Source organism: Schistocerca piceifrons, chromosome 1 (assembly GCF_021461385.2).
Source record: "Schistocerca piceifrons isolate TAMUIC-IGC-003096 chromosome 1, iqSchPice1.1, whole genome shotgun sequence".
Lineage (NCBI taxonomy): Eukaryota > Metazoa > Arthropoda > Insecta > Orthoptera > Acrididae > Schistocerca > Schistocerca piceifrons.
Window position 1 is genome coordinate 170,474,006 of NC_060138.1, and position 13,473 is coordinate 170,487,478.

General features: G+C 43.9%; 1 protein-coding gene across 1 annotated transcript in view; it reads right to left on the reverse strand.

Moving 5' to 3' along the window:
* LOC124802618 (putative phospholipase B-like 2) overlaps positions 1-13,473 on the reverse strand; it is a 129,410-nt gene that overhangs the window by 35,105 nt on the left and 80,832 nt on the right. The window contains exon 5 of the mRNA XM_047263508.1: positions 10,889-11,117. Coding sequence (XP_047119464.1) covers positions 10,889-11,117 — 229 coding nt within the window. The remainder of the gene's footprint in view (positions 1-10,888; positions 11,118-13,473) is intronic.

Genomic DNA, 13,473 nt, shown 5'->3' on the forward strand with positions numbered 1-13,473 from the left:
TTTTAACACCCAGGCACTTAGTTGAATTGACAGCCTTGAGAATTGTACTATTTATCGAGTAATCGAATTCCAACGGATTTCTTTTGGAACTCATGTGGATCACCTCACACTTTTCGTTATTTAGCGTCAACTGCCACCTGGCACACCATACAGCAATCTTTTCTAAATCGCTTTGCAACTGATACTGGTCTTCGGATGACCTTACCAGACGGTAAATTACAGCATCATCTGCGAACAACCTAAGAGAACTGCTCAGATTGTCACTCAGGTCATTTATATAGATCAGGAACAGCAGAGGTCCCAGGACGCTTCCCTGGGGAACACCTGATATCACTTCAGTTTTACTCGATTTGCCGTCTATTACTACGAACTGCGACCTTCCTGGCAGAAAATCACGAATCCAGTCGGACAACTGAGACGATACCCCGTAGGCCTGCAGCTTGATTAGAAGTCGCTTATGAGGAACGGTGTCAAAAGCTTTCCGGAAATCTAGAAATACGGAATCAACTTGAGATCCCCTGTCGATAGCGGCCATTACTTCGTGCGAATAAAGAGCTAGCTGCGTTGCATAAGAACGATGTTTTCTGAAGCCATGCTGATTACGTATCAATAGATCGTTCCCTTCTAGGTGATTCATAATGTTTGAATACAATATATGCTCCAAAACCCTACTGCAAACCGACGTCAATGATATAGGTCTGTAGTTCGATGGATTACTCCTACTACCCTCCTTAAACACTGGTGCGACCCGCGCAATTTTCCAATCTGTAGGTACAGATCTATCGGTGAGCGAGCGGTTGTATCTGATTGCTAAGTAGGGAGCTATTGTATCCGCGTAATCTGAAAGGAACCTAATCGGTATACAATCTGGTCCTGAAGACTTGCCCGTATCAAGCGATTTGAGTTGCTTCGCAACCTCTAAGGTATCTACTTCTATGAAACTCATGCTAGCAGCTATTCGTGTTTCAAATTCTGGAATATTCCATTCGTTTTCCCTGGTGAAGGAATTTCGGAAAACTGCGTTCAATAACTCCGCTTTAGCGGCACAGTCGTCGGTAACAGTGCCATCGGCACTGCGCAGCGAAGGTATTGACTGCGTCTTGCCGCTTGTGTACTTTACATACGACCAGAATTTCTTAGGATTTTCTACCAAATTTCGCCTGTAGCGCCTCTCCTGGTCTCGTGCCAACATCGGTTGGATCCTAGACGACTGGAGAATCGTGGCTTGATCAGAGGAATCCCTATTTTAGTTGGTAAGAGCTGGTGGTAGGGTTCGAGTGTGGCGCAGACCCCGCGAAGCTATGGACCCAAGTTGTCAAGAAGGCACTGTACAAGGTGGAGGTGGCTCCATAATGGTGTGGGCTATGTTTACATGGAATGGACTGGGTCCTCTAGTCCAAGTGAACCGATTATTGACTAGAAATGGTTATCATTGGCTACTTAGATAACATCTGCAGCCATTCGTGGACTTCATGTTCCCAAACAACAATGGTATGTTTATGAATGACAATGGGCCATGTCGCCAGCAGGAAATGCAACGTGTCACACAGCTCAAAGTGTATGTACGTGGTTCGAATAGCACCAGTATAAATTTACCGTACTTGCCTGGCCACGAATGTCCCTGGATTTAAACCCAATCGAGAATCTATGGGACCACCTCTATAGGGCTGTTAGCGCAATGATTCTCAACCGTGAAACCTAGCGCAGCTGCCACAGCACTGGAGTCACCATGGCTCCACATCCCTGTCGTTACCTTACAGAACCCCAGTGATCGTCTTCCTGCACATCCTAGCCGCAGAAAGTGGTTTTTCAGGCTTCTGACAGGAGATTACATTAATATGACTGGATTGGATGTTTCGTGTAAGAACGAAACTAAGCTGCCATCAACTGTTTGGTTGCTCCAAGATGAACCTCGGCAACAAAAACTGCTTCGTTCGCTAAGTTCTTTGAAGACAACAGCTGCTTGTCTCTTTCGATTATTGTTTATGTCGCGACCGCTATTTGAGAATATCGAAGAACAGTTCGTGCTGAATGCTACACAACAACTTGTTTGCCGTAAGTCATAGAAGACATCGGGGGGGGAGTCATTTCCAGGGCGCACTGCAGCCGAGAATGTGCCGATTTGAAACTTACTGGCAGATTAAAACTGTGTACCGCACCGAGACTCGAACTCGGGCCTTGGCCTTTCGTAGGCAAGTGTTCTACTGACTCAGCTGTCCAAGCAGATCTCTCAACCCTCCCCCACAGCTTTTCCGGCACTAGCTCATGTCCTATCTTACAAACTTCATAGCAGTCTTTCAGCATACCTTGCTAGACTTGCACTACTGGAAGAAAAGACACTGCGGAAGTATGGAAGATAGGAGACGAGGTACTGACGGAAGTAAAGCTGCGAGGCCGGCTCCTGAGTCGTGCTTGAGTAGCTCAGTCGGTAAGGCAAAGGCCACAGATTCAAGTTCCTGTCCGGTTTTAATCTTCCGGGAAATTTCAGATCGAATTATTGTTCATCATGAAAATGGCAGCTGCACGGAGCACATTAAATAATTGATAATTTGAGGAAAAAGACATCGAATTAAGCATTCACTTGATTTATCGCCTAAAGAATGCTTTCTGTTTTCGTGTGACAAACAAAACAATGCGCACAGAGATTTTCATTACCTCAAATAGTTTTTCTGAGGTGTCGACAGCAGAGAGGAGAAAATGATTCCCTTACTAGTTCGAGCGCAAGCGAATACGAATAAATATTTGAAGGGCCCTACATAGCGAGCGAAGGATCGCAGCGGCCCGCCCGCACGATCTTCCAGAGATCGCACGTGTGTGGGCAAATCGCAGATCGCAGTGATCGATCGCTGGTCGTTTTAAAATCCCACGCAATGTGATGTACCATATGCGATATGTAGCAATAGGGGTGCCTAGCTGCAACTCGTTTGTCTAGTTATTAAGCATAGTTATTGTTTTGATTGACATGTAACACATACGATTTTGCCGCGATTAGCATAATAGTCCCGATACATTGGGCTCCATCTGGTAAGTCTGAGTTACTTATGAAATAATTACATACATTATTAACGTTTTTAACTTCTAAACAGAATGACGTACCATAATATTAAGTGGACGTAATTTAAATGTTAAAGGCAAATAAATGTATTATACCGTTGTACTAAAGCTCCTAACTCAACTCTATACAATTTATATCTATTGTTGTGGTAATCAGTAGCGCTGCTACTGATAATATTTCAGACAACACATCGAGATTTAAAAACAAATTGTGTCAATATTTGCAGTTAAACTGTAAGACAAATTAACGAAAATAAATTGACGACTAACAAATGAAAAATGAAGTTTATTAACTCACTGGAAAAATATAACCAATCCACCTGGACATCAGTGAAAAATGTAATCCATTCTGTAAAGTAACCTGCAGTTCGCATACTGGTTCAAATTGCTTGGCGAATCGCGTGTATTGCACGACATCACTTGCGACGAATCGCTGTTATTCATCGTTCATATGTGGAGCCCTTTAGGCGAATACTTCGGGAAACACTAAATCGATTTGTACAAAAAAAAAATCATTCTTTTTGTACTATCTTAGAAGGGCGGCACACTAGTATCCATCGTAGTGACAGGAGTGTTCTACCCCTAAGGCTGCGTTCACAGTGGGACCGAAAACGGTAGTCAGACGCCGTCGCCATAGGTCGTCAAATAACATCGGCCGATCTCCTTCGTCCTTCTGCTTCGCCTCTGTGCTTTGAGACTAGTGCTGCACTGGAGCGTTAGCTATTGAAAATACGCCGAATGCATGTAAATGAGCTGTATCAGTCTCGAAAAGAACGTCATTGAAATTACCAGACAAGTTGCACGACTATTTGAGATGAAGGCAAAAACGCCAGGCCACGAAAGTTCAAAACGCTTTAACTTGTGACACCACTTTTGAACTACCGTCATAAGGAGCCACCACTTTTGAAACTAACTGCCGTAATTAATCTTCTTCGTATATTTTATATGTGTGTTTTACGAAAGTATGCAGTTACAATAACATCACCTTAAGGATCTCTCCAAAGCCCCTTGTTGCGAGTACGGTTTATTATTGTACAGTGGTAGGGTGTGCCACTTCGGTGTATAAAGTTGTTGCCAATGAGGTTGTGAGGACATAATGATTAATTTACATGGCGAAAGTAGATAATGTTACTATTATATGATGCATGGATAAAATTTGCGTATGAGTAAGCAGGTATCATTCAATTAATGAAAGGCAGATTTGTAGTTTCACAGCAACTCACTTTATTCTAAAAATGGTAAAAATTAATGGAATACTAGTAGTATGCTCAGAAAATCAGCTTCTAGTACTGAAAACTTCAATGTTGTTTAACATTTGCCCAGAGGATTTGAGAAAGGAAGTAAAAGGGTGTCCCATTTCTTAGTAACTGGAGTGCAAGACTGAAAATATTAGCTTTTCAGTTAGTGTTTACGGAATCGTAAATAGCATCCAGCACACCACACGTAAACTTTGAACTTGTACTTTCAAAATTTGGTATAGGCCTAAATATTGGAAAGATGTAATCGCCAGATGTCGTGTGTCGAAGTGTCTCTTCTGGTTTTACTTAAGCCAGAACTACACCTTTAACGTATCTGTTTTTTTAATAGAGCTCGAACCACACCTCTCGAAATTAGCCTCCTTTATCGGAAAGTGTTTCAAGTACTAGTTTTCGGCTTTACATACTCGATATTTCGTGGTGGCACTGAAAAGTAACGCCGTTTTGCCGAATTTATTTGAATTTTCAGCAGACATACACCGGTTGCCCTTCAGTGACCTGTCACTCAGCATGTATTTGAAAGACACACTATTTCGTATAAGAGACTAAAATACTGAAGTGGCAACACATGCACGACATTTGCAAAAGACCTCATCTAACACAAATAGAATAACCACACTACTGGCATCAGAACGCGAATGAGCAGTAATAATAATGGACATTGAAGGTTACAGGATTTATAAAGGCAAAAGGGCAGTCAAAATAGATAAGAACATGCCTGTACTTGGCACAGCTTTTGTTGTTAGTAAGAAGGTTGTCAGCTCAATCGTGGAGTTCTTCAGCCCTTTTGGGAGACTTTCTGTCCTAACCCTCAGCTGTGGTAACAAAGGATACACCCTGATCAATGCGCATGCACCAATCAATGAACACAACAGACGTAATCCCAAGAAAGTTGAACAGTTCTGGCACCTTCTTGAAGAACAGAGAAAATACCATCTAAGAACGTAAAAATCCTACTAGGTGACTTCAACGCTCAGCAATTCAGATCAATAATTGAAAAGTATCCTGCTCACAAGACGACTAACAGAAATGATAGACTCGTCAGTCTGTGTCGATTCTGCCATCTTCAGATAATGTCTAAATTTTACAAAAACAAGCCAAGTAAACAGAAGACTTGGCGATCACCAGGCAATGTGTGTGGAGAGAAACAGATTAATCATGTATCAACCTCTAGGAGAGCAATTAAGGAAATAATGATTGTTGAAGTACAGAGAGGTGCCCAGTTTGAATCGGATCGTTCCCTCTCCAAGATCAAAATGAATTTCATCCCTCTCAATAAGGCAATGAAATGTGGAAATACAATTCATAAATATGAAGTTGCGAAGCTCAAAATCGGTCAAAACGTATTGGAACAATACCACCAGCAACTGACATTTGAATCTCATAACCGGACGGAGATCGCCTCCAAGATCGAGAAAGCAGCTAATACTGCAACCTTGAAAGCCAAAAAGAGAAAGCATAGACGGTGGAATGAGGTTTGTGATGAGGTGATGGCCCAAAGCACAAATGCCTGGAAAAAGTGGAACCCGACCAGGAGACCTGAAGATTTTTATGTATTCCGTGAAGTTCGAAAATATGCAGCCAGAACTTTACGAAGGGCTAAGCGATTGTATGAGAAACAGCAGTTAGAACAGATCGATCAGGATTTCCGGACAAACAGTGCCACAGACTTCTATCAGACTTTCAAGTCGAATTTGAAAGGATACCAAGCCCCTAATCTTCGTTTTAGAGGCGCAAATGGAAAGCTCGGTCTGATCAAAAAAGAAAACTGCACGATCGTGTCTCATTATTTTGAAAACCTACTTAACTGTGATGTGCCCCGATCCACAAAGTACCCAATTCATCTCCACCTGGTAAAGAGGAGATCAAAGAAATCAACAACCTTAAGAACAATAAGGCATCTGGAGAGGATTCAATATTGGTGGAACTACTGAAGCTGAGGAAATATGGAGAACTGGGATGATACCAACTGAATGGCAGTCAGCTTTAATCCATCCTCTAAACGTGGCCGAGCGGTTCTAGGCTTCAATCTGGAACCGCGCTACCGCTACGGTCGCAGGTTCGAATCCTGCCTCGGGCATGGATGTGTGTGATGTCCTTAGGTTAGTTAGGTTTCAGTAGTTCTAGGTTCTAGGGGACTGCTGACCTCAGATGCTAAGTCCCATAGTGCTCAGAGCCGCTTGAAACATCCCCTCAACAAAAAAGGCGATAAAAATAATGTCAATAACTATAGGGGTATCTCATTAGTATGTGTTCCATATAAGATTCTCTCCAAAGCAATACAGAACAGAATAGAAGGTCATCTTGACCAACTGATTGGGAAATATCAAGTTGTTTCTTGCCCTGAACAGATCTTTAACCTGAAGATCATCATCAGTACAAAAAACTGGAGGAAATAACTACGTGGTCGTGTTTGTTGATTTTCAAAAGGCGTATGACTCCATCGACCGAGAGGCATTAATAAATATTTTGGAAGAGTTTGGGGGTGGATGATACATTAAGAAAGTTGATCAAACAAATTCTTACTAACACAGTGGCAAAAATAAAATTTATGGGTGAGATTTCAGAACCCTTTACAATCAGAACGGGCCTAAGACAAGGAGATGCACTATCCCCACCCCTTTTCAACTGCGTCTTGCAAGAGGTCATTCGAAGTGGGGAAAGTTGTTAGCCCAAGAAGAAGCAAATGAAGAGCGGTTCAGACTTGGTTCTAAGAACAAAGGGGTGTACATTGACTGCTTGGCCTTTGCGGATGACCTGGCCATTTTGGACAATGGCGAATGAGAGCAAACGAGGACTTTTACAGCAAGACAGAACCTATTACAGCTGTCAACAAGATTAATAGGCTGTCGGAAATTGCTGAAAACGTTGATCTCTATCCAAAAGACAAAATGTATGACGACATCTGTGATGGACCTGACAAAGATCACCAATCTTGGAAAAATCGGACGAGTTAAGAATTTCAGGTATGTCGGTGAAGTGATCCAGGAGAATGGGTTTAAATAAGAAGCAGTTAATGTCAGAATGAGGAAGTTAGACCAGGGATACCAACTGACAAAGAATGTCTTTAACGAAAAAAATCTGAGTATAGGGGCCACGTTCCGACATCATAATACAGTATACTTATATGGATATGGTGTCTGTATGCCCGAAAGAACAGACACCATATTCATATAAGTCTATAGTTCTGGCAACGCCATGACCTCCTCCTGTGCGGATGCACACATATTCCCCGAACTCTTACGGGACTTGGCAAGAATGTCTTCCACGATTAACGAGTGTGCTGGGCTGGGACACTACGAATGTAGTGTTTGGACATACAAGGTGAGAATGTGGGTTTCGCGGGAGGCGTGCGCGAGATAGTGCCTGCAGTCGCGCTATCCTCTGTGCCCTCGGTGGCTCAGATGGATTGGGCGTCTGCCATGTAAGCAGGAGATCCCGGGTTCGATTCCCGGTCGGGTCACACATTTTCGCTTGTCCCCGTTCATGTATATCAACGCCTGTCAGCAGCTGAAGGTATTAATACAATTCCAATTTCGTTATAATACAGTTGTAAAACCTGAGGGCTTATATGCGTCCGAAACTTTGACCATGAATAGACAAGGTCAAGTTGAGTGACTGGAAAGGAGAGAGCGTGGGATATTAAGGAAAATCCTAGGTAATAGGTGGGCTGATGGACAATGGCGAATGAGAGCAAATGAGGACTTTTACAGCAAGACAGAACCTATCACAGCATCCATTAAGAAGAGACGACTGTTATTTTACGCTCATCTCATGAGGCTGGACGGTAACCGACTAAGAAAAAGAATATGGAGTTTCATCCAATCTAAGAAAACAAGGCCGAGATGGATCGAAGAATGTGAAAAAGATTTGTAAATAATAGATTTCAGCTATCAGTCGTCATTTGGAATTTTTATTGGCAGATCTAGATTTCAGCTAGCAACCAGCCATTCTCAATGCACTATCCTTCTTTGGTCAATGCATGTAATGTCTGTTGGTCTGGCTTTGTACACAGTTCATTCAATGAACTGTGTACACGAAGGGCAGTGCATTGAGAATGGCTAGTTGCTAGCTGAAATCTAGATCTTCCAATAAAAATTCCAAATGACGACTGATAGCTGAAATCTATTATTTACAAATCAAAATAACGGTCGTTGCGTGCAACAGCCTCTGAATGGAGGGTAACCTGATGTGAAAAAGATCTTAGGCAGATTGGTACCTCAGAGGGGAATTCCTGACATGAACAAATTTAGAAGATTGGTAACAGCCACCGAGATTTTATAATGCCATCAACGTCCAAAAGACAGAGAGGACCTTTGTCCGAAGAGCATAAACAGGCACTTCTTGGTGGACTCAGAAGATACTGGCAGGAAGTCAAAGCTGGAACAAGAAGAAGAACTAGACACTAAAATATAATGGGTTGTTACCACGCAATCCACAGAGGTTCAACTCGAAAATATAGTAATAATTTAGAGACAACTAACGTCGTCCTACCACAACCCAAAAAAGATCCGCTGCAGTGACTTTAAGCATAAGATACGTCCTTCTCACTTGAACAAATTATTTTTTGAGGTTATAATTAACATCTAAAATTTTCGATAAATATTTTTACCTACTTTGCTTGCCATTAAACCTGTGATTTCAGTCCAGATTCCGAACTATATCCCGATTATAATATTTTCATCCTCAGGATGCCACATACTACTACACTACTGGCAATTGAAATTGCTACATCAAGAAGAAATGCAGATGATAAACGGGTATTCATTGGATAAATATATTATACTAGAACTGACATGTGATTACATTTTCACGCAATTTGGGTGCATAGACCCTGAGAAATCAGTACCCAGAACAACAACAACCTATGGCCGTACTAAAAGCCTTGATACGCCTGGAAATTGAGTCAAACAGAGCTTGGATGGTGTGTACAGGTACAGCTGGCCATGCAGCTTCAACACGATACCACAGTTCATCAAGAGTAGTGACTGGCTTATTGTCGCGAGCCAGTTGCTCGGCCACCATTGACCAGACGTTTTCAGTTGGTGAGAGATCCGGAGAATGTGCTGGCCACGGCAGCAGTCGAACATTTTCTGTATCCAGAAAGGCCCGTACCGGACCTGCAACATGCGGTCGTGCATTATCCTGCTGAAATGTAGGGTTTCGCAGGGATCGAATGAAGGGTAGAGCCACGGGTCGTAACACATCTGAAATGTAACGACCGCTGTTCAAAGTGCCGTCAATGCGAAGAAGAGGTGACCGAGACGTGTAACCAACCAATGGCACCCCATACCATCACGCCGGGTGATACGCCACGATGGCGATGACGAATACACGCTTCTAATGTGCGTTCACCGCGATGACGCGAAACACGGATGCGACCATCATGATGCTGTAAACAGAACCTGGATTCATCCGGAAAAATGACGTTTTGCCATTCGTGCACCCAGGTTCGTCGTTGAGTACACCATCGCAGGTGCTCCTGTTTGTGATGCAGGGTAACCGCAGCCATGGTCTCCGAGTCCATGCTGCTACAAACGTCGTCGAACTGTTCGTGCAGATGGTTGTTGTCTCGCAAATGTCCCCATCTGTTGACTCAGGGATCGCGACGCGGCTGCACGATCTGTTACAGCCGTGCGGATAAGATGCCTGTCATCTCGACTGCTAGTGATACGAGGCCGTTGGGATCGAGTACGGCGTTCCGTATTACCCTCCTGAACCCACCAATTCCATATTCTGCTAACAGTCATTGGATCTGGACCAACGCGAGCAGTACGGTCGCGATACGATAAACCGCAATCGCGACAGGCTACAATCGGACCTATTTCAAAGTCGGAAACGTGATAGTACGCATTTCTCCTCCTTACACGAGGCACCACAACAACGTTTCACCAGGCAACGCTGGTCACCTGCTGTTTGTGTATGAGAAATCGGTTAGAAACTTTCCTCGTTTCAGCACGTTGTAGGTGTCGCCACCGGCGCCAACCTTGTGTGAATGCTCTGAAAAGCTAATCATTTGCATATCACAGCATCTTCATGTCGGTCAAATTTCGCGTCTGTAGCACGTGATCTTCGTGGTGTAGCAATTTTAATGGCCAGTAGTGTAATTTACATTTAAAATTTCCGATAAATATTTTGCCTACTTTGCTTGCCATTAAACCTGTGATTTCAGTCCAGATTCCGAACTATGTCCGGATTATAATGTTTTCATCCTCAGGATGCCTCATACTTCTATGCCACATACTGACTGAACTTACCAGTTTCTCAAAGGCCATGTCTCGTTTCGTATAGGTCGATATGTCCGAAGAAAAGAAACTGATTTGAGTTTCACCGATTGTCGTCCGAAATATCTGCGTTCGGACGATGACATCGGCTACATTGTGACCGCGTACGTAGTGGCGTACGGGTTTGAGAAGACGGCCGTCTTCGGCCGATGTCTGTCGCAGGCAGAACCTACCGATATGCGATATGTGTGTCATTGTGACCGCAGCCTAATACAGCAGGTGGCTCCACTTTCATTGCTGCGCGCGTCTTCCGCACCATTAGTGGTGGAGTTCAATCAGTCGTGCGTGTCTTACCTGTCCACGCGGCCGCACGTAGCTCCAGAGCGACGCGTTGTTGTTTCCTATTGTGGTCTCCACCGCGACGAGCCCGGAGGACAGAACGTAGAAGTCGTCGACGGAGCCGATGACTCCCGGGTACGACGAGAAAACGGCGACGTGCCCTGGAACTGGCGCTCCTTGGGCGCGTCCCGTCGCGCGCACCGGCAGCACCACCTTCTTCTGCACGCGCAGCATCGTGTTGTACCTGTGAAGGCGACGTCTGTCTCTACAAGCTCGTCGGACAAAATATTAGCCACTCCCTTACAAGAACGCGCTGGTCGCTTTGCAACGCTCTAAATGGTGCACGAGAGCGTGCTGAAATATGCCTCCGAATTTTTAATTCCGTTCACAATATCGGTTGAGGTATTACGTGTCAATATTACTCGGTCGAATTTACCGCTTCAGTGGCAAGTTGCAATCCTCTGCCGCTAGCGCGTGTAAGTTGACAGTGTGCGACGTAACTACGTCGGTGCGTAAAAAACAGCGTGTTGTAATCGAGTTTCGATTTCTAAGAGTTCGTCCAGACATGGAGAAATCCTTCAGTATGACAATGTCAGACCACACACGAGCGCTGCGACATATGCAACAATCCGATGTCTTTTGTTCACTGTCACTCGTCATCCTCCATACAGTCCAAGACTTGGCCCCATCCGATTTTCATTTGTTTCCAATATTTAAAGAACACCTTCGAGGACTTCACGCCACACTTCGAGGCGGTGCAAGCAGCCGTAAGGCTGTGGCTCCGTTAATGAAAAAAATGGTTCAAATGGCTCTGAGCACTATGGGACTCAACATCTGTGGTCATAAGTCCCCTAGAACTTAGAACTACTTAAACCTAACTAACCTAAAGACAGCACACACATCCATGCCCGAGGCAGGATTCGAACCTACGACCGTAGCGGTTGCGCGGTTCCAGACTGAAGCGCCTTGAACCGCTCGGCCACACTGTCCGGCTCCGTTAATGAAGCCTAACATTCTACACTGATGGTATCAAACTAGGCTCTCGTTGGGAGAAATTTGTTCGTCGCCAGAAATAAATACGTAAACATAAAGAAATATGAGGGATAAATTCACAGCGAAGCTCTCAGAGGCCTTTAGGATTTAAACCGGAGTGAGAATGGGAGACGGACTTTCCCCTTTGCAGTCTCAGACGACATTGTGATATTGTGGAAGTTAGTAGAAGATGCGGTTAAAGAAATCACGCATCTGAAGAGACAAGCGATAGAAGCAGGCCTACAGATATTAACCGAGATAACGTAATATATGACAAACATCAAGGTAGCTCCTAGATGAATGATAACAGAAGGACGGAAAATTCAGACTTACTCTCTTGGCTCCACAAACCGCAGTCGGTTTTTGGCCTCGTCAAGTAGTCTCTTTCACAGTATTCTGTCTTCGGCATCTTCTTTCCTTGCTCCCGGTACCTGGAGATCCTTGGCAACCTGGTCTCTCCATCTCATTTTCAGCCTGCCTAGAGGTCATAGTCCTTCGGATTTATTCTCTGAGACTTCTCTCAGTAAAGATTCCTGCTCTCTTCTATATACGTGGCCGGCCCATTTTAGTCCTCTGCAGCTACATCTGATTCATTGTATAGCTCCCTGAGCTCCTTGTTCTTTCTTCTTCGCGATTCTCCTCCCTCATAGATTGGTCCAAATATCTTTCGCAAGGTTTTATTTTCAGCGTGTATTTATCTATTCTCCATATTTCTGCCCCATATAGCAATACTGATCTGATTATGCTCTTGATGCAGCTTTGATCGTCGCGTCTATTTCTTGCTTCTCGCCGTTTTTGTTGTTTACTACTACCCCCAAATATTTAAACTCATCTACTTCAAACCTGTGGTTATCGATCTGCAGAGTTTCCCGTTGTTTTGTTCTGTAATTTCTTTCTACCCTCGTGAGTTTGGTTTTTATCCTTTACTTCTAATCCAACTTCCCTTGTATTTTACGGTCCTCTGTATTTTCCGCGATTAGTGCTATGTCACCTGTAAAGGCCAGTACATGTACTTTCGTTGCTATTTAAATTCCCTCTTCTGCTACACATGCTGCATCCAGCGCGTACCTCTTTGGAGTGCAGCGTGACCGCAATTTCTGTTCTCGTGTAAAGGCTTCCAGAAACTTCCTCAACTGCGTTTCGTGAAATTATCCAATCATTTCTATTAACGTTACCTGATCGGAAAAGCTTCGTCTTCATGACTACTTTAACTCTGCTGGAGACACTTTCAATGAGGTATCAATGTCTGTGGGTAAATGGCAGCCCATTATTCCTTAGCCGAAATCAGAAAAGGTAAGTGATGTTGGATGCTGAGGTCTGGAGCAAAGTCTAATCAACCTAAAGGTGTACCGTCGGGTTCAGGTCTGCGTTCTGAGCAGGCCAGTCGATTTCAGGAATTTTGTTATCCACATAGCATTTCCTCACTTATGTGCTTTATGACAGGTGTATGGTCATGCTGATACAATCATAGTCTCCGACCTGTTCCTCTGCTGCACGCAGTTCATACTGTTGTAAAACAGTCATATCCTCCCGCATTCGACGTTTTCTTAAACGCAGTAAGGGAACCA